The sequence below is a fragment of the Callithrix jacchus genome, chromosome 7, assembly GCF_049354715.1.
Source record: "Callithrix jacchus isolate 240 chromosome 7, calJac240_pri, whole genome shotgun sequence".
NCBI classification, from domain to species: domain Eukaryota; kingdom Metazoa; phylum Chordata; class Mammalia; order Primates; family Cebidae; genus Callithrix; species Callithrix jacchus.
The window spans coordinates 53,612,647-53,636,514 of NC_133508.1; the positions used below are offsets into that span (position 1 = coordinate 53,612,647).

General features: G+C 44.0%; 1 protein-coding gene across 5 annotated transcripts in view; it reads right to left on the reverse strand.

The window, feature by feature from the left end:
• FBXO42 (F-box protein 42) overlaps nt 1-23,868 on the reverse strand; it is a 96,814-nt gene that overhangs the window by 47,315 nt on the left and 25,631 nt on the right. Inside the window, exons 2-5 of one of the 5 annotated variants that reach the window (XM_078330472.1) lie at nt 18,095-18,215; nt 12,264-12,530; nt 9,390-9,459; nt 4,891-5,007 (exon numbers count right to left, since the gene is read on the reverse strand). In XM_078330472.1, the coding sequence (XP_078186598.1) occupies nt 4,891-4,978 (88 nt within the window). In that variant the 5' untranslated portion in view covers nt 4,979-5,007; nt 9,390-9,459; nt 12,264-12,530; nt 18,095-18,215. Of the gene's footprint in view, nt 1-4,890; nt 5,008-9,389; nt 9,460-12,263; nt 12,531-13,451; nt 13,571-18,094; nt 18,216-23,868 lie in introns of all 5 variants that reach the window. The other 4 variants (XM_054258792.2, XM_054258791.2, XM_078330471.1 and 1 more) reach the window with 4 other exon arrangements.

Consider the following 23,868-nt stretch of genomic DNA (forward strand, 5'->3'; position numbering starts at 1 on the left):
CTTCTCCTCTTTACATTCCAGACCTCCAGAAAAGAAATTAGCAATGTCCTATCACTTCTTTTTTTTTTTTTTTTTTTTTTTTCCCTCAAGACAAAGTCTTGCTCTGTCTCCCAGGCTGGAGTGCAATGGGGCCTTCTTGGCTCACTGCAACCTCCACCTCCTGGGTTCAAGCAATTCTCCTGCCTCAGCCTCACGAGTAGCCGGGATTACAGGCATGTGCCACTATGTCCAGCTAATTTTTTGTATTTTTAGTAGAGATGGGGTTTCATCATGTTGGCCAGGCTGGTCTCAAACTCCTGACCTCGTGATCCGCCCACCTCGGCATCCCAAAGTGCTGGGATTACAACCGTGAGCCACCGCGCCCAGCCCACATTTTTATTCTCTATTTGGACTGAAAACCCAGCCAACAGCTAGGCCCTGAGGTCCTTATCACATGTATTTTAATCTTATACTAAAATACAGCAATTGGCATATTCTTGCTTCTCTTGACCAAAGGTTTCTGGAAGAGGAAGGCACAGCCCGAAGTATGCAAAGCTAATGGCACTAAAATAGTAAGTTTCACACACTACTGTATTTTCAGTGACCGGCAGTCAATTATCAACAAAGTTTGAAGAGGAAGGGAGTCAATTTAGGCAGCTATATTTAGAACTCAGATATAACGGAACGGGAAAATAACTATAAATAAAACGCTCAACTATTTTAAGCACCCTAGCCTACTGAACTTTACTTATTGCCTATTTTTTATTTAAGACACCTATATATTGATCTTAGGAGGGCAGGGAAGCAGACCCAAGAAGTTCAATGAGCCTTTTAGCAAAAAGAATTTGAGCAACTCCCAGTGCTCCAGTAGCAATTTCCCTTTGCCCAAGTTCTCTACCCAAATAAAGCATTTTCCTTTCAGAACACCTAGACCACTGTAATGTGCTATACAGTTACAGCTTAGTGCAGTATGAATACTGGGCTAACAAATAATACTGAGAATGTCTGTTCCAATTGCTAAATCTCTTCAGATCTTCTGAAACGGACTTAGTTTACAAGATACATACTAATCATCCCTATTAAAATACAGGTCAAATAGTCACAATTTAATTATACACAGAGCAAGAAAAGAGTTCTTCACAGTTCTGAACACTTCTCCGCTATTCTATAATCATCTCAAGGGCCAGATCTTCCAGTAGTTTCATATTTTCCATGGTGTGTGGAGCATTCAATAAATGTTCACTAAATGAATGATACACTTTTGCATTTTCAGACATCAAATTCTCTTTTGTTTCTCCACTTGCATCCAGGGAAAGATCCTGAGGCATTTATCCCATGCTTAAAGAGACTATGCTGTCATGTGTCTCACACCTACAAGCCTGAACATATTTGATAAGGTCTATAATTATGTAACTATGGAAGAAGCAAGGGTGGTTATCTAGTCTGGGCCTGCTGGCTCCTGCAGAAGCATGATCAGCATTGCGTACCTGACTGTATTACCTGACTAAACACTGAAACACTTTTCAAAGCATAATGTTGGGAGCTCAGGAGACCTCTACATCAATCTGAAAAGGACATTCTACATTGAAGCTTGCATGTTTAACTATGCACACATTGACCAAAAAGCTAGAATTGACCTTTAATTTTTTTTTTTTTTTTTTTGAGACACAGTCTTGTTCTGTCGGCCAAGCTGGAGTACGGTGGCAAAATCTCAGCTCACTGCAACCTCTGCCTTCCAGGTTCAAGCGATTCTCCTGCCTCAGCCTCCTGAGTAGCTGGGATTACAGGCACCTGCCACCACACCAAGCTAATTTTTGTATGTTTGGTGGAGACAGGGTTTCACATGTTGTCCAGGCTGGTCTTGAACTCCTGGCCTCAAATTATCTGCCTGTTTCAGCCTCCCAAAGTGCTGGGATTACAGGTGCAAGCCACTGCACCTGGCTCTAGAATCGGCCTTTTTACTTCACCTGCTTTTTTTGTCCCAGACTTTTCCATAGGAAAGACACTGTACTGTGCATATCTTTGTTGCACTTAAGCCCACAAAAATTATTAGGCATCAGAATGTACTGATACCAAATTTACTAGATATCAACTATGAACAAGATGTTGAGAAATGGTACAAGAGGGCTGGGCGCAGTGGCTCACACCTGTAATCCCAGCACTTTGGGAGGCCGAGGCAGGCTGATCACTTGAGCCAAGGAGCTGGAGACCAGCCTGGGCAACAGGACAAAACCCCACATGTACTAAAAACACAAAAATTGGCTGGGCGTGGTGGCGGGCACCTGTAATCCCAGCTACTTGGGAGGCTGAGGCAAGAGAATCACTTAAATCTGAGAGGCGGAGGTTGCAGTAAGCAAAGATCATGCCACTGCACTCCAGCCTGGGTGACAGAGTGAGACCTGTCTCAAAAACAAAACCAAAAAAAATGGTAGAAGAATGTCTAAGACATGCATCCTGTCTGTCCTGAAGTAGACAGCAATCTTGTGGAGGGGGAGACACCATCATCATCCTACTTTCTTACAGCTTAGAATACATACATATGTTTTAATTTTAAATAGAGATGTTGCCCAAATTGGTCTAGAACACCTGGGCTCAAGTCATCTTCCTGCCTCAACCTTAAAACATATTTTTACAAGTGTTTTCTCAATTGCATTTCTTAGCAACCCTGTGGCACAAACAGAGTCTGTCATAACCATTTTTCAGGCAAAGAAACCGTGGGTCAGACAAGCCAAGAAACTTGCTTCCCACCTCCAAAGGTCTTTCCTTTTTTGCATGCAGCCTCTCTCACACGGATAATAATGACAAAAGACAGATGGTAATAAATAATGGGGAAAGGTATGAACAGTATGTTAGGGAAGCAGAAAGGAAGAAAAGAACTTAATATCCACAGTGAGGAAACTGAGAGAAGCTGGTAAAGAATGTGGCTTTTGACTTTATCTTTGAGATGATTTTTAGGGAACAGGACACCTTCAGTCTTTTAAGAAGGGCAGGCAAGGTGTGGTAGCTCACGCCTGTAATCTCAGCACTTAGCAAGACTGAGGCGGTGTATTAGTCTGTTTTCACACTGCCATAAAGTACTATCCAAGACTGAGTAATTTATAAAGGAAAGAGGTTTAACTGACTCACAGTTCCACAATGCTGGGGAGGCCTCAGGAAACTTACAATTATGGCGGAAGGCTAAGGAGAATCAAGCACTTTCTTATAAGGCAGCAGGAGAGAGAGTACAGGGGAACTGCCACTTTTTTTTTCTTTAAGACAAGAGTCTCACTCTGTTGCCCAGGCTGGAGTGCGGTAGCACAATCTCAGCTCACCGCAACCACCGCCTCCAGGGTTCAAGCAATTCTCCTGCCTCAGCCTCCTGAATAGCTAGGACTACAGGCACATGCCATCATGCCCAGCTAATTTTTATATTTTTAGTAGAGATGGGGTTTCACCATGTTGGCCATGCTGGTCTCGAACTTCTGACCTCAAGTGATCCTCCTGCCTCGGCCTTCCAAAGTGCTGAGATTATAGGCATTAGCCACCACACCTGGCCCAAATTTGTATTTTATAATCAATACCTGTCACATTCCAACTTTTTGTTAGAGTCCATTTAAATTTTGTGTTTGCTGAACATACACTATGTTAAAATATCATTATATGACCTAGTACTAAAATCTGACTACTCCCTAAGCAAGACCTTAGAAATACCCTCATATACAGCTTTGCTTTGTTTTCCTCTTAGATAACATCAGATGTTTAAAATTCTAAGCATAACGCCTTGACCACTTTGGAACAGAGAAAAATCCAAGGAAAAAGCAGAGGGCTGGGTATGGTGGCTCACGCCTGTAATCCCAGCACTTTGGGAGGCTGAGGTGGGTGGATCACCTGAGGTCAGGAGTTCGAAACCAGTCTGGCCAACATGGCGAAACCCCATCTGTACTAAAAATACAAAAATTCACCGGGCGTAGTGGCACATGCCTATAGTCCCAGTTACTTGGAGGCTGAGGCAGGAGAACTGCTGGAACCCGAGAGGCAGAGCTTGAGGTGAGCCAAGATCTCTCCACTGCACTCCAGCCTGGGCAACAGAGACTCCATCTCAAAAAAAAGAAAAAGCAGAATATAAAATTCTTAACAAGCTGCCTATAATATATTTAGGCTGACACTTTTCCCTAATTCTGGTTATAAAAGTAATATAAAATCTAATTTTACATTGTCTTCATTTAAAAAGTCAGATAACAGCCAGGCACAGTGGCTCACCCCTATAATCCCAACATTTTGGGAGGCCAAGGTAGGAAGATCACTTGAACCCAGGAGTTCGACAAGCCTGGACAATATAGTGAGAACCCAGCTCTACAAATAATTTTTCAAAAATTAGCCAGGCATGGTGGCATGCACCTATGGTCCCAGCTACTCGGAAGGCTGAGGCAAAAGGACAACCAGAGCCCAGGAAGTCAAGGCTGCAGTGACCCATGATCATGTCACTATATAACAGTCTGGGTAACAGAGTAAGACTCCATTTCTAAATAAATAAATAAATGTCAGATAAAATACATGCTTTGGCCAGGTGTCGTGGCTCATGTATGTAATCCCAGAACTTTGGGAGGCCAAGGCAGGCATATTGCTTGAGCCCAGTTCAAGACTAGTCTGGGCAACATGGCGAAACCCCATCACTACAAAAAATACAAAAATTAACCAGGCGTGATGGTGCACACCTGTAGTCCTAATATTTGGGAGGCTGAGGTGGGAGGATCACCTGAGCCTGGGGAGGTGGAGGCTGCAGTGAGCTGTGATTATGCCACTGCACTCCGGCTTGGGTGACAGAGTGAGACCTTGTCTCAAAAACAAAGAAAACAAAAATCTTGCCTCCAAAGAAGTTTCTGGAAACATGACCACGGCAGGGTGGAATCTGTTTTCACAGTAAATACTTACTGTGTGAGAACCGCTGAGTGATTGGAGTTCCAGGATAAGGGTAAGTACGGCTCTCCCACTGAATGTTTCCTTCCTGGACAGCCTTCATGAAACCGTGATAACACTGATGAGCTACACCTAAAGACAGAAACAAATCCTCAGTCCAGACACTAAACTTAGAAATCAAATTATTAAAATTGTGTGTATTACCCGTTTTTATCACTTCTATAAGACATGTTTCTTTGAGGAATTCCAAATTTATCTGATTTTCATTCAAAGAAAGGAAATACAATTTTAAAACCAAAAGGCAATCCTTTCATTTTATCACGTTCAGGGAGGTTAAGTGACATTAAAAATTACAAAATTAGCTCACACTGTGACTCTAGTCCCTTTTATGTTATCTCATAAGGCAACATATGAAGATCATTGATATTATTTACTCCAAAACAAAGGTGTTGGGGGACAATTCAACCTTATAAAAGAGTATGATAAAACAATGTCTGGAGGCTGGGCACAGTAGCTCATATCTGTAATCCCAGCACTTTGGGAGGCTGAGGTGGGCGGATCACCTGAGGTCAGGAGTTCAAGACCAGCCTGGCCAACATGGTGAAACCCTGTCCCTACTAACAATACCAAAAATTAGCCGGGTATAGCAGTGGGTGCCTGTAACCCCAGCTTCTCAGGAGGCTGAAACAGGAGAATTGCTTGAACCCAGGAGGCAGAGGTTACAGTGTGCCAAGATCACACCACTGTACTCCAGCCTGGGCAACAAGCATGAAACTGTCTCAAACAAAACAAAACGAAAAATCAATGTCTGGAACATAACAGGTGTTCTGCAAATATCTGTAGTGGGAAACTATAATAAAGCATTCTCTGTCTTAAATACAGAGATAATAAATAGCTTACAATGGACTGCGCTTTGTTTATTTATTCATTTATTTATTTTAGACAGGGTTTCCTTCTGTTACCCAGGCTGGAGTGGCATGACTCTGGCTCACTGCAACCTCTGCCTCCCGGGCTCAAGCGATACTCCCACCTCCGCCTCCTGGGTACCTGGGACTACGGGCAAGCACCACCAGGCTTGGCTAAAATGGATTATGAAGTAACTCATGAAAGTTTTTGTTTCTTTATGCTGAGGGGGACAGAGTCTCACTCTGTCTCCCAGGCTGGAGTGCAGTAGTGCAATCTTGGCTCACTGCATCCTCCACCTCCTGGGTTCAAGCAATTCTCCTGACTCAGTCTCCTGAGTAGCTGGGATTAAGACATGCATCACCACGCCCTTGGTCTCGAACTCCTGACCTCAGGTGATCCACCTGCCTCAGCCTCCCAAAGTGCTAGGATTACAGGCATGAGCCACCCCGCCCAACCAGGAAAGTTTTTTAAAAGGTGAGAGGCCAGGCACAGTGGCTCATGCCTGTAATCCCATGCAGTCCTAGTCAAAATCCCAGCAAGTCATTTTGTGAATATCAACAAACTGATTCTAAAGTTTATGTGGAGAAGCAAAAGACCCAGAATAGCCAAGAAAACATGGAAGACGAAGAACAAAGTCAGAAGATTGATACCACCTGACTTCAAGACTTACTATAAAAGCTACAGTAATCAAGACAGTGTGGTATTCACAAATAATAGACAAATAAATCAATGGAACAGAATAGAGAGCCAAGAAATAGACCCATACAAATACAGTCCACTGTATTTAATAGTGGTGGGGGTCTCACTATATTGCCCAGGCTGGTCTCAAACTCCTGGGCTCAAGCGATCATCCCATCTCAGCCTCCCAAAGTGCTGGAATTTCAGGCGTGAGCCACTGTGTCCAGCCTCCACTGATCTTTGACAAAGAAACAAAGGCAATGCAATGGAGAAAAGACAGCCTTTTGCCAGGCTCAGTGACATACATATGCCTGTCATCCTAGCTACATGAGAAGCTGAGGCAGGAGGATCGCTTGAGCACGGGAGTTTGAGGCTGTAGTGCACAATGATCCCACTTGTGAACGGCTAGTGAATTTCAGCCGGGCAACACAGTGAGACCTCACCTCCCTTCCCCACACCCTCTTTTGAGACTGGGTTTCACTCTGTCACCTAGGATGGAGTGCAGTGGTGCAATCTCTGCTCACTGCAACCTCTGCCTCCTGGGCACAAGGGATCCTCCCACCTCAGCCTCCCAAGTAGTTGGGACTACAGGCATGCACCACCACACCCGGCTAATTTCTGGGGTTTTTTGTTGTTGTTGTTTTTGTTTTGTAGAGATGGGGTTTGGCCATGTTCTCAGGTTGGGAGACCCCATCACCCCTTTTTTTTTATTTTGAGAAGGAGTCTCATTCTGTTGCCCAGGCTGGAGTGCAGTGGTGCAATGTCAGCTTACTGCAACCTTCACCACCTAGGTTCAAATGATTCTCCTGCCTCAGGTTCCCAAGTAGCTGGGATTATAGGCATGTGCCATAACGCCCAGCTAATTTTACATTTTTAGTAGAGATGGAGTTTTACCATGTTGGGTAGCCTGTTCTCAAATTCCTGATCTGAACTGATCTGCCCACCTCGGCCTCCCAAAATGCTGGGATTACAGGCATGAGCCATCATGCCTGGCCAGAAGACTCCATCCCTTAAAGAAAAAAAGGCGCCTTTTCCAAAAATGGTGCTGAAACAAATCAAAATCTACATGCAAGAAAATGAATCTAGACATCTTTCATGAAAATGAACTCAAAATGAATCACAGTCCTAAATGTAAAACATAAAATTCCTGGAAGATAACAGGAGAAAATCCAGATGACCTGAGACTGGGGACAACTTTTTAGACACAACACCAAAGGCATGATCCATGAAAGAAAGAATGGCTAGGCATGGTAGCTCATGCCTGTAATCCCAACACTTTTGGAGGCAAAGGTAGGAGAATCACTTGAGCCCAGGAGTTCAAGATCAGCCTGGGCAACACAGGGAGACCCTGTCTCAACAAGCTTTTTTTTTTAATTAGCCGGGTGTGGCCAGGTGCAGTGGCTCACACCTGTAATTCCAGCACTTTGGGAGGTCGAGACAGGTAGATCACTTTAAGTCAGGACTTTGAGACCAGCCTGGTCAACATGGTAAAACCCCGTCTCTACTAAAAACACAAAAATTAGCCAGGTATAGTAGCATGCACCTGTAATCCCAGCTACTTGGGAGGCTGAAACAGGAGAATTGCTTGAACCCGGGAAGGAGAGGTTGCAATGAGCCGAAATTATGCCACTGTACTCCAGCCTGGGCAATGGAGTGAGATTCCATCTGGAAAAAAGAAAAAAAAAAAAATAGCTGGGTGTGGTGGCATGTGCCTGTAGTATAGCTACTTGGTAAGCTGAAGTCAGAGGATCGCTCGAGCCTTGGTCGAGGCTGCAGTAAGCCATGATCACACCACTAGACTCCAGCATGGGTGACAAAGCAAGACCTTAATCCTCTCCCAAAAATAACTGATAAGCCAAAATTCATTAAAACTAAAAGTTTCTGCTCCGTGAAAAATACTGTCAAGAGAATGAGTAGACTGAGAGAAAATACTTGCAAAAGACATATCTGATAAAAGATAGTTACATATAATATCCAAAGAACTCTTATAACTCAACAATATTAGGGCCAGGTGCAGTGGCTCAGGCTTGTAATCCTAGCACGTTGGGCGGATCGTTTGAGATCAAGAGTTTGACACCAGCCTCGTCAACATAGTGAAACCCTATCTCTACTAAAAATACAAAAATTAGCCGGGAGTTGCTTGAACCCAGGAGGAGGAGGTTGCAGTGAGCCGATATTATGCCACTGTACTCAAGCCTGGGTAACAGAGGGAGGCTTCGTCTCAAAAAAAAAAAAAAAAAAAAAAAAGCCCTCAATATTATTAATAAATAACCCAATTAAAAAATGGGTCAAAAGCCTGGTGTGGTGGCTCATAATTCCAGGACTTTAGCAGGTTCAGGTGGGAAGAGCACTTGAGCCCAAGAGTTCAGGACCAGCCTGGGCAACACAGTGAGACTCCATCTCTACAAAAATAAATAAACAGAAAACTCAGCTGGGTGTGGGAGTACACACCTGTAGTCCAAGCTACTTGGGAGGCTAAGGCAAGAGGATTGCTTGAGCCCAGGAAGTCGAGGCCACAATGAGCTATGATCATGCTACTGTGCTCCAGCCTGGGTGACAGAGGAAGACCTTGTCTCAAAAAAATAAATAAAATAAAATATATATGTCTCTCTCTATATATATTTAAAATATATATGTAGAAACAATTAAACATGGGTCAAAGACCTTAAACAGACACTTCAAAGAAGGTATATGGATAACATATAAGCACATGAAAATATGCTCCATATCATGTCAACAGGGAAATGCAAATTAAAATGAGATACCACTACACATCCATGAGAATGATGAAAATCCCAGCTACTACTACAAATGCTGGTGAGAATGTGGAGCAACAAGAACTCTCATTCACTGCTAGTGGGAGTACAAAATGGTTCAATCACTTCAAAAAACAGTTTGGCAGTTCCTTACAAAACTAACCATGCTCTTACCATATGATCCAGCAATTGTGCACCTTGGTATTTACCCAAAGGAGCTGAAAAATAATGTCCGCAGAAAAACCTGCACAAAAATGTTTACACCAGCTTTATTCATAATTGTAAAAACTTGGAAGCAACCAAGATACCCTTTTAGTAAGTGAATAGGTAAACAAACTGCAATGCATCTAGACAATGAAATATTACTAAGCAGTAACAAAAAAAGAGCTAACAAATCATGAAAAGAAATGGAGGTGGCTAAACAGGAAAATCACTTGAGCTCAGGAGTTTGAGACCAGCCTGGGTAACAGCAAGATCCTGTCTCTATAAAAAATTTTTAAAAAAGTACCCAGGCATGGTGGTGAGCACCTGTGGTCTCAGCTATTCTGGAGACTGAGGTGGGAGATCACTTGAACCTGGGAGGTGGAGGTTGTAGCCAAAATCCACACCAATGCACTCCAGTCTGGGCAACAGAGCAAGACCCTATCTCAAAAAATAAGGAGGAAGCTGGGCGCAGTGGCTCACACCTGTAATCCCAGCACTTTGGGAAGCTGAGGTGGGCAGATCACAAAATCAGGAGTTCAAGACCAGCCTAACCAACATCATGAAACCCGTCTCTACAAAAAATACAAAAATTATCTGGGCATGGTGGTACGTGTCTATAGTCCCAGCTATGCAGGAGGCTGAGGCAGGAGAAACACTTGAACCTGAGAGGCAGAGGCTGCAGTCAGCCAAGACTGCGCCACTGCATTCCAGCCTTTGGACTTGGGATTTAACAATGTTTCAGTATAGGTTCATCAATTGTAACATATGTACCACTCTGGTGGGGGATGTTAATAATGAGAAGTGCTATACATGTGTCAGGGTAGGGGGTACATGAGAAATCAGTTTCTTTTTTTGAGACAGAGTCTCACTCTGTCACTCGGGCTCAAGTGCAATGGCTTGATCTCAGCTCATTGCAACCGCTGCCTCCCAGGTTCAAGCGATCATCCTGCCTCAGCCTCCCGAGTAGCTGGGACTACAGACGCCCACCACCACCATGCCTGGCTGACTTTTGTATTTTTAGAAGAGATGGGGTTTCACTATATTGGCCAGGCTGGCCTTGAACTCCTGACCTCTGGTGATCTGCCCACCTTTGCCTCCCAAAGTGCTGGGATTACAGGCATGAGCACCTGCTCAGAGAAATCTGTTTCTCCTGCTCAATTTTGCTGTGAACGTAAAAGTGCTATTAAAAAAAAAAAAGAGTCTATTAAAATTAAAAACAAACAAACAAGACTATCTCCTCAGTGACTTCTGCCAGAAAGATCAATCTAAGACTGTGAGCATTAGGGTAGGGTTCTTCTCTCTTTAAAAACATAAAAGACTGCCAAAGAAAACCTAAGGATAAATTCATATATTTGATTTCACAGTCCCTTATCTGTGGTTTCCCTCCCTTTGAGAAGTGAAACCATGTATTTCCACAGGGCAGGGAGCCAATCTCTCCTGAAGAGCCCATTAACTCAGAATACAGAAGCAGGCTGTGTGTGCCAGTATTAGCAGTTGTAATAAATGAGCGCAGGGCCCACAGAGCAGTTTCAACACAGCTGGTCCTTAGCCCTCTAGGTGGACTTTGGGAGTTGACAAGGACTCCCCTCCCCATAGAACCACTTTGATGCAAGGAAAATATTTTAAAACTGATTCTGATCTAAAGGTTGTTCTCTGTTATATCTTTGGCTGCCTTATTCCCCCAGGAAAGAACACATCAAGACAACCCTTGCTTTGATCAAAAATGACTCGATTGATCATCTTCAAACAAAAACACGGGCCCTTTCCACTTAGGATGCAATGAAGCCAATAACTGCTTTCTGCTAATTAAAACTACAGCATGGCTAGCAACATAAAGATTTAGCAGAAAGGTGAAATCCTGATTAGGAAAGGATGAAAACAGGAGAAAGTTGTTTTTTTTTGAGACAGAGTCTTGCTCTGTCGCCAGGCTGGAGTGCAGTGGCGCTATCCCAGCTCACTGCAACTTCCGTTTTCCGGTTTCAAGCAATTCTCCTGCCTCAGCCTCCCAAGTAGCTGGGACCACAGGCATGCACCACCACGCCTGGCTAATTTTTGTGTTTTTAGCAGACGGGGTTTCACCGTGTTGGCCAGGATGGTCTCGATTTCTTGACCTCATGATCCACCCGTCTCGACCTCCCAAAGTGCTGGGATTACAGGAGCGAGCCACGGCGCCCAGCTGAAACTTGATTTTTTTCTTTGAGCCAGTTCATTCTGTCACCCAAGCTGGAGTGCAATGGCACAATCTCGGCTAACTGCAACCTCCACCTCCCGGATTCAAGCAATTCTCCTGCCTCAGCCTCCCGAAGAGCTGGGATTACAGGTGCTCACCATCATGCCCAGCTACTTTTTGTATTTTTAGTAGAGACAGGGTTTCACCACATTGCCAGGCTGGTCTCAAACCCCTGACCTCAAGTGATCCACCTGCCTCAGTCTCCTAAAGTGTTGGGATTACAGGTGTGAGCCACCGCACCCAGCCAAGAAACGTATTTTAAAAAGCAAAGGATGTACATAGGGTTTTTGCTGTTTAGAGATAAAATTCAAGTGACAAATGCTTTTCAAAAGAACACAGTTGCTAAAAGTAGCTACTCAGACACAATAAGCAGCCTTAATAAGAGCATAGACTCTAAAGCCAAATTGCCTGAATATGAATCTTTAATCCTGCATTTACTGGCCAGGCGCAGTGGCTTACCAGGGTAAGAAAAAAAGGAAAATGTAGTATCATCTAATGCTAGATTTTATAACCATAATACATTTAAAAGGGAAGAAAAAAACTAAATTTGGAGTCTAAAAATAAATCAATGAAATTTGAAATCAATAAATAAACCTTTCTCCTTTCCACAGTACCTTTGATGAGTCGATACCACTGTTTGCAGACAAGGGCTGCAGTTTTGTGTTCCTGATACGGTGAGAGAAAGGACAGGATATACTCCAAAACCTCTTCTGGCAGCTCCAACATGGACCTATTATGTCGAGTCTCCTCAGCCTCCAATGCTAGGTGGGGCTCCTCATCTTGCTCCATTGTCCCTTCCAACACAGTTTCTTCTTGGTCCACAGCCATGAAACTGTCATCTTCACTGTCCGAGGAGCTGGCCATGACATTCCACTCCACAGCTGTAATAGGTAAAACACAAGTATCAGTATCCCACTGTAAGAAACTCAAAAACAATTCAGGCATGCACATCTAAGCTCTTCATAATTTCGTTTCCACTCTCAGTGTAAAATCTGCTCTTCACTTTCCCACACCGGTTGGGAGCCACCCTGATTTGACAGGTACAGCTCAAATACCCAGCCCATCCCCAAAGGCCTCTGATTACATTTTTTTCTCTTCACTGAAAACCATAATGGCAGCTAAGGTCTGGTATAACCGTAAACCAGAAAACTTGTTCTCCAACAATTCCTCTAACTCAAATATCTAACTGACAGACAGCAAGAGAAGAGCATCTAGCCTCGTTGGCCAAGAACAGCGAGCTATAAGACCTCAAACTTTGAAGGAAAAACTAACTCTGGGTCCTGCAAAGAGTAATAACATTCTGAGAATATGGGTTAAGAAATAAGTTTTTCGGCCAGACACGGTGGCTCACGCCTGTAATCCAGCACTGGGCTGGGTGCAGTGGCTCATGCCTGTAATCCCAGCACTTTGGGAGGCTGAGTTAGACAGAGCATGAGGTCAGGAGATCAAGACCATCCTGGCTAACACAGTGAAACCCCATCTCTACTTAAAAAAATACAAAAAAATTAGCCGGCCATGAGGGTTTGCACCTACAGGCCCAGCTACTCAGGAGGCTGAGGTAAGACAATCACTTGAACCTGGGAGGTGGAGGTTGCAGTGAGCCAAGATCACGCCACAGAACTCCAGCCTGGGTGACAGAGCAAGACCCCATCTCAAAAAAAAAAAAAAAAAAAATCCCAGCACTTTAGGAGGCCGAGCCGGGTGGATTACCTGAGGTCAGGAGTTTGAGACCAGCCTGACCAACATGGAGAAACCCCATCTCTACTGAAAATACAAAATTAGCTGGACGTGGTGGCACATGCCTGTAATCCTAGCTACTCCGGAGGCTGAGGCAGGAGAATCACTTGAATCCGGGAGGTGGAGGTTGCGGTGAGCCAAGATTACACCATTGAACTCCAGCCTGGGCAACAAGAGCGAAAGTCTGTCTCAGAAAAAAACAAAACAGAAATAACAGTTTTTCTAAACTTTTACACCAGACGATTCACTTAACACTTTTCCCATTTGCCCCAAGAATACTTCCCAGCAGTGCCTGCAACTGCGGTGCTTACCCCAGATAACTGCCAAAAAAAATCTCACTTTTATTATTATTTTCACATTACTCTAGTATATTGACTGTAGAAACAAAAGACATCTTTATATTTATAGCATTCTGGTTTTAGTAGTGATTATTTCCATTTACAAAATATAGTAATTCTCGGTCGGGTGCAGTGGTTCACACTTGTAATCCCAGCACTTTGGGATTTCAAGGCAGGTGATCATCTTAGGTCAGGAGTTTGAGACCAGCATGGCCAACATGGTGAAACCCTGTCTCTACTAAAAATATAAAAATTAGCTGGGTGTGGCAGCGCATGCCTGTAATCCCAGCTACTCAGGAGGCTGAGGCAGGAGAATCGCTTGAATCTGGGAAACAGAGGTTGTAGTGAGCCAAGATCAACCACTGAACTCCAGCCTGGGCCACAGAGCAAGACTATCTCGAGAAAAAAAAAAAAAAAAAAGATAGTAAATGTTTCAAGAATACGCTTCACTTGCTAAAATACCAAACACAAAGCAATATTTACAATAGAAAATACCATAAGAGATCCAGGCAGTAAAAACCTAGGAACAACATGAATGTCTATCAACAACAGAACAGATAAATTGTGGTACATTTACCATGAAATATTATAGAACAACCAACCACAGAGGTTACATACATATAAATAAATCTCTCAAACATAACGTTAACCAAAAGAAGACAGAAGGCTGGGCACGGTGACTCACGCCTGTAATCCCAACAATTTGGGAGGCCGAGGCAGGCAGATCACCTGAGGTCAGCAGTTCAAGACCAGCCTGATCAACATGGTGAAACCCCATCTCTACTAAAAAATACAGAAATTAAGCTGGGTGCAGTGGCTCACGCCTGTAATCCCAGCACTTTCGGAGGCCAAGGTGGGAGGATCACTGGAGGTCAGGAGTTCAAGACCAGCCTGGCCAACAGGTGAAACTCCATCTCTACTACAAATGCAAAGATTAGGTGGGTGTGACAGCATATGCCTATAGTCCCCAGGTACTAGGGAGGCCGAGGCAGGAGAATTGCTTGAACCCAGGAGGCAGAGGTTGTGGTGATCACTCCACTGCACTCCAGCCTGGGCAACAGCATGAGACCATCTCAAAAACCAAACAAACAAACAAAAAAAAAATTAGCTGGGCTTGGTGACGTATAAGCCTGTAATCCCAGTTACTTGGGAGGATAAGGCAAGAGAATCACTTGAACACAGGAGGCAGAGGTTGCAGTTAGCCAAGACTGTGCCACTGCACTCCAGCCTAGACAATACAGAGAGACACCATCTCAAAATCACACACACACGAAGACAAAGGAATGGCCAGGCACAGTGGCTGATGCCTGTAATCCCAACACTTTAGTAAACCAAAGCAGGAGGATCATTTGAGGTCAAGAATTTGAGACCAGCCTGGGCAACATAGCGAGACACCATCTCTACAAAAAAATAATTAACTGGGGTTGGTGGCACACATCTGTGGTCCCAGCTGAGGCTGAGGCAGGAGGATCGCCTGAGCCCAAGAGTTCGAGGCTACAGAAAGCCATGATCACACCACTGCACTCTAGCCTCGGCAACAGAGTGAGACCCTGTCTCAAAAAGAAGAAAGAGGCCGGGCGCGGTGGCTCACGCCTATAATCCCAGCACTTTGGGAGGCCAAGGCGGGTGGATCACAAGGTCAAGAGATCGAGACCATCCTGGTCAAAAAAAAGGTGAAACCCCGTCTCTATTAAAAATTAGCTGGGCATGGTGGTGCACACCTATAGTCCCAGCTACTCAGGAGGCTGAGGCAGGAGAATTGCTTGAACCCAGAAGGCAGAGGTTCCGGTGAGCTGAGATCGTGCCATTGCACTCCAGTCTGGGTAACAACAGCAAAACTCCATCTAAAAAAAAAAGGAAGAAGAAGAAGAAGAAAGAAGAGGCTGGGCACGGTGGCTCACGCCTATAATCCCAGCACTTTGGGAGGTCGAGGTGGGTGGATCACGAGGTCAAGAGATGGAGACCATCCTGGTCAACAAGGTGAAACCCCGTCTCTACTAAAAATACAAAAATTAGCTGGGCATGATGGTGCGCGCCTGTAGTCCCAGCTACTCGGGAGGCTGAGGCAGAAGAATTGCTTGAACCCAGGGGGTGGAGGTTGCAGTGAGCCAAGATCACGCCATTGCACTCCAGCCTGGGTAACAAGAGTGAAACTCCATCTCAAAAAAAAAAAGAAGAAGAAGAAAAGGAGGAGGAGGAGGAGGAGGAGGGGGAAGAAGAGGAAGAATAATAATATATACTATACAATTACAGTTATATCAAGTTCAAAACGAGGTTAAATTAATTTAGGCTGTTACAAGTAAGGCAACTGAAATACTAGTAAAGTTCTGTTTCCTGATTGGGTACTGGTTACACAGATGTTTTCTGTTTGTAAAAAATTTACTGAGCTGAATACTCACGCACTTCTCTAAAGTTTGCCAAAATACTGGCTGGGTGCAGTGCCTCATGCCTATAATCCCAGCACTTTGGGAGGCTGAGGCAGGCCAATCACCTGAGGTCTGGAGTTCGAGACCACCCTGGCCAACATAATGAAGCCTCGCCTCTACTAAAAATACAAAAATGAGCTGGATGTGGTGGCACATGCCTGTAATCCCAGTTACTCAGGAGGCTCAGGCAGGAGAATCGCTTGAACCCAGGAAGCAGAGGTTGCAATGAGCCGAGGTCATGCCACTGTACTCCAGCCTGGGCAACGGAGTGAGACTCCGTCATAAATAAATAAATAAAGTTTGCCAAAATAAGCCATTATCAGCAGTTACTTCTAATGGGAATACTATTAATAATTTCCAAAACATCATCTTTGTGCTTATCTGTATTCCCTAAATTTTCTACAAAGAAAACGTACACACAGAGGTAGGCATTCATTTACACTCCTATGACATAATATGCAAAGTCTGAGGTAAAGCCAGTAAAATGAGGAAAATAGGGTGTTTTATGTACGAACTGTGTTGCAGGTTAGATTCTCCAGGAAGCAGATGCTAAACAGAACTCAGAATGAAAAAAGTTTAATAGGAAGTTACTTCTGGAAAAAGTGCAGAAGCAGCAGGATTGGGTAGGAGGAGCCATCAGATCACAATGCAGGCCTGACAAAGCCTGTCCAACAGAGAGCCAGGGAGCAAAGACGGCCACTCAGGGGAATCTAGTACTGGGCAGAAAGGGCAAGGCTCTTATATCACTGCTTCACTCAACCACTGGCAGGAGGCCACTCTGAGAAGAGCATGACCTTGGCTCCAAAGCTGAGGCAGACCCTAAAGGAGCTAACAGCTTCAGCTAGCCTCCTTGCAGATGGACAGTAAGTCCTTTTAAAGGGATGCTAGAGTTAATTTTATTATTTTTAATACATTTATTCCCCTTGCTCCACACACATCTACCCAGACCATTTACTATACCATCCCACTTTACAAATTTCCAGCATTAGCATTCCCTCTAGCTCTGATGAAAGGGAGAATAATAGGGGTCTTCTCTTTCCAGTTCTTCCCAGAGTTGGGAAAAGCTGGATTGAGAGGGCCAAAAAAAGAAGAAAAAAAATGGGAGAGGAGTAATCTCAAAATATACTTTGGGACTTTGAGAAAGATCTGAAATGTTCCAAAAAGTGAAGGAGAAGGGAGAGCAGAGAACAGAAACCTCCTACCTCATATCTACCACTGCAATAATTCATGTACTAATTAGGTTTAACATCTTTTAAAACTGAAAGAATCACATTAAGGAAAATGAAAACATGAACTCATAAAATTGCTTCCAAGATGATTTATCTATCAAAGTAGCTAAAAGCTCATGATACTGCAAATGTGTCCGAGCAAAGCGGCTACTAGAATCTCAGTGATAATCAGCAATTGATGGCTACTTGGAAGGAGTGGAGTGGCTTAAGCTGACCTCTTGGTGTGGGGGAAAGGCAGTGACAGTAGGAAGGGAGCAATTCCCTTCATTCCCTCAAAACAGAAAAGACTATTATAATGGGTTTCCTGAAAACTGTATTAGAAAAACAATCCTAGATAGTTAGGCCATCTTCCATGCTCACGTGGGTAAGGCGTTTTTCAACATGATGGACTTGCTAGAGGGAGGCCTTTCAATCAACAGAGACCTCCATTTCCAGCCCCAATTCCTATCCTAAAATGTACAGTCGCCGAGCATGGTGGCTCACTCCTGTAATCCTAGCACCTTGGGAGGCTGAAGAGGGTGAATCACCTGAGGCCAGGAGTTCAAGACCAGCTTGGCCAACACGGTGAAACCCCATTTCTACTAAATGTACAAAATTAGCTGGGTGCGGTGGCAGGCAGATCATGAGGTCAGGAGTTCCAGATCAGCCTGACACCAACATGGAGAAACCCCATCTATTCTAAAGATACAAAATTACTGGGCATGGTGGTACATGCCTGTAATCCCCGCTACTTGGGAGGCTGAAGCAGGAGAATCACTTGAACTCGAAGGTGGAGGTTGCAGTAAGCTGAGATCATACCATTGCACTCCAGGCTGGAAAACAAGAGTAAACTCCATCTCCAAAAAAAAAAAAAAAAAAAAAAAAAAAAAAAAAATCAAACGATGCCTTTTGTTACTAGAAAAAATATCACTTCCCATATTTCCTCCTACTCGTTCCCTTGCATACTATCATTTCCCATTGGCCAACTTCCCTGATTGACATACATATATATATATATATATATATATATATATAGTTTTTTTGGGTTTTTTTTTGAGATAGGGTCTCACTCTGTCGCCCAGGCTGGAGTGAAGTGGTGCTATCTTGGCTCACTGCAACCTCTGCCTCCCAAGTTCAAGTGATTCTCCCACCTTGGCTTCCCAAGTAACTGGTGCCTGCCACCATGCCCAGCTAATTTTTTTTTTTCAGATGGGAGTGTCACTCTGTGGCCCAGGCTGGAGTGCAGTGGCGTGATCAAATTTTTGTATTTTTTTGGTAAAGAGAGAGTTCCACCATGTTGGCCAGGCTGGTCTCAAACTCCTGATCTCAAGTGATTTATTCACCTCAGCCTCCCAAAGTCCTGGGATTACAGGTGTGAGCCACCATGTCCGGCCTAACTTTCTTATATTTTTACCCTCCATTCAGTTCTAAAATTCACCAAGGAAAAGAGCCCAAAGAAATGGATTCCCTGAGTTTGGCTGCATCGTTTACATTTGAATTAAATACAGCATCTCAAATACAGTTGCTCCCTTGCAAAACATTCTGACAGACAAGAATAAGGCCTGCTGCAGAACAAAATTAATCAATGGAGGCTGCAAAAGGTTATTTACATTGCCATTTTTCCCAAACAGAATAAATTTGATTCAATAAAACAACTCACTCTCTATCCAAATTGTCTTAAAAAAACAATAGTAAATCTATGGCCAAGCACAGTGGCTCACGCTGTAATCCCAGCACTTTGAGAGGCTGAGGTGGGCAGACAACCTGAGGACAGGAATTCAAGTCTAGCCTGACCAACATGGAGAAACCCTGTCTCTACTAAAAATATAAAAATTAGCTAGGCATGGTGGTACATGCCTGTAATTCCAGCTACTAGGGAGACTGAGGCAGGAGAATCGCTTAAACCCAGGAGGCAGAGGATACGGTGACACTGCATTCCAGAATGGGCAGTAAGAGCGAAACTCCATCTCAAAAAAAAAAATTTGCAAGCCTACATAAAGAGACTCATAATGCTGTAATACAAAATGTTAAGCAATTTCCACCATTCAACTGTTACACCCTCCACAAAAACGTCAAACCCCATACCTTTAAGGGCATGTTTGCTAACTTGGCCCCGAGGTACACATGCCAAGAAAGAACACATGTGGGTGAGCTCAGATGCAATTCCTCTGTAATTATATGCCCAACACCAATTTGCACAGCCTCTCTTTATCACTTCTATGATTAGGTAATAAAATCATCACTCATATTGCCCTAAGGATATAGAGGCATTTTGAAACTCTGAGTTTTTGTTTTTATGCCAAAAGCAGCCCTACAAACTTTTCACACGAAGTATACTAACTCAATGAACGTGGTTTTCATGAAATTATTTAAAAAGAAGTGCTTCTCACCTTTCACATTTGTGTTAGACCTTCTAAGAGTCCCTAACCTGACTGAGTGAATGTCCTGGAATCTGAGCTCCCTGAGGGCAGGACCATTGGCCTAGGAATTTTTGTATTCCTAGCACTAGGCATTCAAATGAGTTTAAGGTTTATTGACATGTCTAATCAGAACACCTTTGTGCTGAGCTCAAGTGGGTTTTTTTTGGTGGGGGGGAGGTTGAGACAGAGTTTTCGCTCTCATTACCCAGGCCGGAGTGCAGTGCCGCGATCTCAGCTCACCACAACCTCCGCCTCCTGGGTTCAAGCGATTCTCCTGCCTCGGCCTCCCGAGTAGCTGGGACTACAGGCATGTGCCACCATGCCTGGCTAATTTTTGTATTTTTAGTAGAGATGGGGTTTCACCATGTTGACCAGTATGGTCTGTATCTCTTGACCTTGTGATCCACCCGCCTCGGCCTCCCAAAGTGCTGGGATTACAGGCGTGAGCCACCACACCCGGCTTGGTTTTTCTTTTTTTTTAAGATAGTGTTTTCGGGGGCACAGTAGCTCACGCCTGTAATCCCAGCCCTTTGGGAGACTGAGGTGGGTGGATCACGAGGTCAGGAGTTCGAGACCAGTCTGACCAACATGGTGAAACCCCGTCTCTACTAAAAATACAAAAATTATCTGGGCACGGTGGTGGGTGTCTGTAATCCACCTCAGCTACCCGGGAGGCTGAGGCAGGAGAATCGCTTGAACCTAGGAGGTGGAGGTTGCAGTAAGCCAAGATCAGGCCACTGCACTCCAGCCTGGGAGACAGAGCAAGACTCTGTCTCCAAAAAAAAAAAAAAGAGGGTTTTGATCTGTTGCCCAGGCTGAAGTAGCACAATTATAGCTCACTGCAGCCTTGAACTCCTATGCTCAAGTGATCCTCCTGTCCCAATGTTCCAAAATTCTGGGATTACAGGCATAAGTCACCATGCCCAGTCATTATTTTATAACAGAAATTGAGAAGTAGAGATTAAGGAGAGATTGAAAAATATTTTTAAAAAAAAAGAAAGAAAGAAATTACATCATTAGCCAGGCACAGTGGCTTTTGGGAGGCTGAGGTGGGCGGATCACCTGAGGTCAGGAGTTCGAGACCAGCCTGACCAACATGGAGAAACCTCTTCTCTACTAAAAATACAAAAATTAGCTGGGCATGGCGACAAATGCCTGTAATCCCAGCTACCTGGGAGGCAGAGGCAGGAGAATCACTTAAACCCAGGAGGAGGTTGTGGTAAGCCGAGATTGAGCCATTGCACTCCAGCCTGGGCAAAAAGAGCGAAACTCCATCTCAAAACAAAAAACACAAAACACAAAACAGCATATGTTTTCTTTAATCTGTTTGTGAGGTAAATTATATAAATTTTTTCTTTTTTTTTGGAGACCCAGTCTTGCTATGGGTCCCAGGCTGGAGTAAAGTGGCACAATCACACACAGCTCACTATACATAGCCTTGACCTCCCAGGCTCGGCCTCCTGTGTGGCTTGGATTACATGTGTGCAGTAGCATACCTGGCTAATTTTTTTTATTTTTTGCAGAGATGAGGTCTTGCTACACTGCCCAGGCTGGCTCCAATCTCCAGAGCTCAAGAAATCCTCCTACCTTGACCTCCCAAAATGCTGGGATTACAGGCATGAGCCACTATGCCCAGCCTTGATTTTCGAGTCAAAACAAGCTTGCATTCCTCAGATGAACTGAACTAGGCAGTGATTATATATATATATATTTATACACATTAAAAATCCCATGTCCATATGTCTATTGGATATATTTTTTACAATGCTAGATTTAGTTTAGTTTAGGATTTTTGCATCTATTTTCATGAAAAACATTGGCATATTACATTTTTTTTTTTTTTGGAGACAGGGTCTCATTCTGTCATCCAGGCTGGAGTACAATTTTTTTTTTTTTTTTTTTTTTTTTGAGACAAGGTCTCATTCTGTCATCCAGGCTCGAGTACATTCTAGCTGAAAAGGCTTAGAAGTAATAAGCATACCTACCACCCAGATTTTTTTTTTTTTTTAAGATGGATTTTCACTCTTGTTGTCCAGGCTGGAGTGCTATGGTGCAATCTCGGCTCACAGCAACGTCCGCCTCCCAGGTTCAAGTGATTCTCCTGCCTCAGTTTCAGAGTAGTTGGGATCACAGGAATGCACCACCATGACCGATTTATTTTGTATTTTCAGTTAGAGACGGGGTTTCTCCATGTTGGTCAGGCTGGCCTCGAACTGGTGATCCACCGGCCCTGGCCTCCTACAGTGCTAGGATTACAGGCATAAGCCACCGTGACTGGCCATCCAGATGTTTTTAATACCATTCTCCAATAAAAGAAACCAAAGATCCTTGGTGAAATGGTAGAATCTAGGAGTAGGACAGGAAATATATAAGATGAGCCTGGAGAATCCAGTATTGCCACAAAGTAAGGAAGTGCTCCAAAAACAAAAGAAAAGAAAAGTGATGGTATTATGTAAAAGGAGTAAAGGAGACAGATGAAAGAGCTCCTGATAGTCAAAACTGAAACAACTGGACCATAAAATAAATTGGTATTGGACTAAAACTCAAAGTACAGGTGCAGTGGTTCATGCCTGTAATCCTCGAATTTTGGGAGGCCAAGGTAGGTGGATTGCCTGAGCTCGGGAGTTCAAGACCGCCTGCGCAACAGGATGAAACCCCATCTCTACTAAAATACAAAAATTTAACTGGGCGTGGTGGTGTGCACCTATAGTCCCAGCTACTCAGAAAGGCTGAGGCAGGAGAATTGCTAGAACCCGAGAGGCAGAGGTTTCAGTGAGATCGTGCCACTGCACTCCAGCCTGGGTGACAGAGTGAGACTCTGTCTCTAAAAAATAATCAAAAATTAAAAACCCCAAAGTACAAAATGAGTATCTACAAATTCAAAAAAAATTCATATTGATATAACTAAAAAAGAAAAAAAGAAAGAAAGGCCGGGCCCAGTGGCTCATGCCCTCTCAGCACTTTGGGATGCCAAGGCAGGTGGATCATGAGGTCAGGAATTTGAGACCAGTTCAGCCAACATGGTGAAACCCTGGTTCCTACTACAAATTAGCTGGGCATGGTGACACGCACCGGTAAGCCTAGCTACTTGGGAGGCTGAGGCAGGAGAATCGCTTGAACCAAGGAGACAGAGGTTGGAGTGAGCCGAGATCTCGACATTGCACTCCAGCCTGGGTGACAAAGCAAGAGTCTGTCCGTGGGGTGGGGAATAAGAGGGGGATATCCCCTGCAGATTTCCAAATAATTCATGTATGTACATTTTCCTCTCATTTCCAGTAGTAGAGCATAATTTTCCCTACTTTCCTAACTTGTCTCCACTAGGTGAAGTTATTAAAAAACTTAAAATAGGCAGGGTGCAGGGGCTCATGCCTGTAATCCCAGCACTTTGAGAGGCCAAGGTGGGAGGATCCCTTGAGCCCAGGAGTTCAAGACCAGCCACAGCAACACAGACTAGGCCTCATCTCTACAAAAATTTTTTAATTAGCTGCGTGTGATGGCATGCACCTGTGGTTCCAGCTACTTGGGGGTCTGGGTGGAAGGATGGCTTGAGTTCAAGAAATGGAGGCTGTAGTGAGCTATGATCTTACCACTGCACTCCAGCCTGTGTGACAGTGAGATCCTGTCCCCCTCAAAAATTAATTTAATTAAAAAAATTAAAACCAGCACATACTTTTTAGCAAAAGGCATCCAAGACCATGTAGCTTGAAAATCATATGACATTTTCAATTCCAACTGTCATATGAACTCTAAGTTGGGTTCCCACATGTATTCCTTTGCTTCTTCACATCTAGAACTATATTTTGTTAATCCAATTCGCTACCTCAATAATGAGGACGGGCTGGGTGGCTCACGCCTATAATCCTAACACTTTGGGAAGCCGAGGCGGGCAGATCACCTGAGGTCAGGGGTTCGAGACCAGCCTGGCCAACATGGTGAAACTTTGTCTCTACTAAAATTACAAAAATTAGTCCAGCATTGTAATGGGCATCTATAATCCCAGCTATTCTGGAGGCTAAGGCAGGAAAATCGCTTGAACCGGGGAGGTGGAGGTTCCAGTAAGCCGAGATTGCACTACTGCACTCCAGCCTGA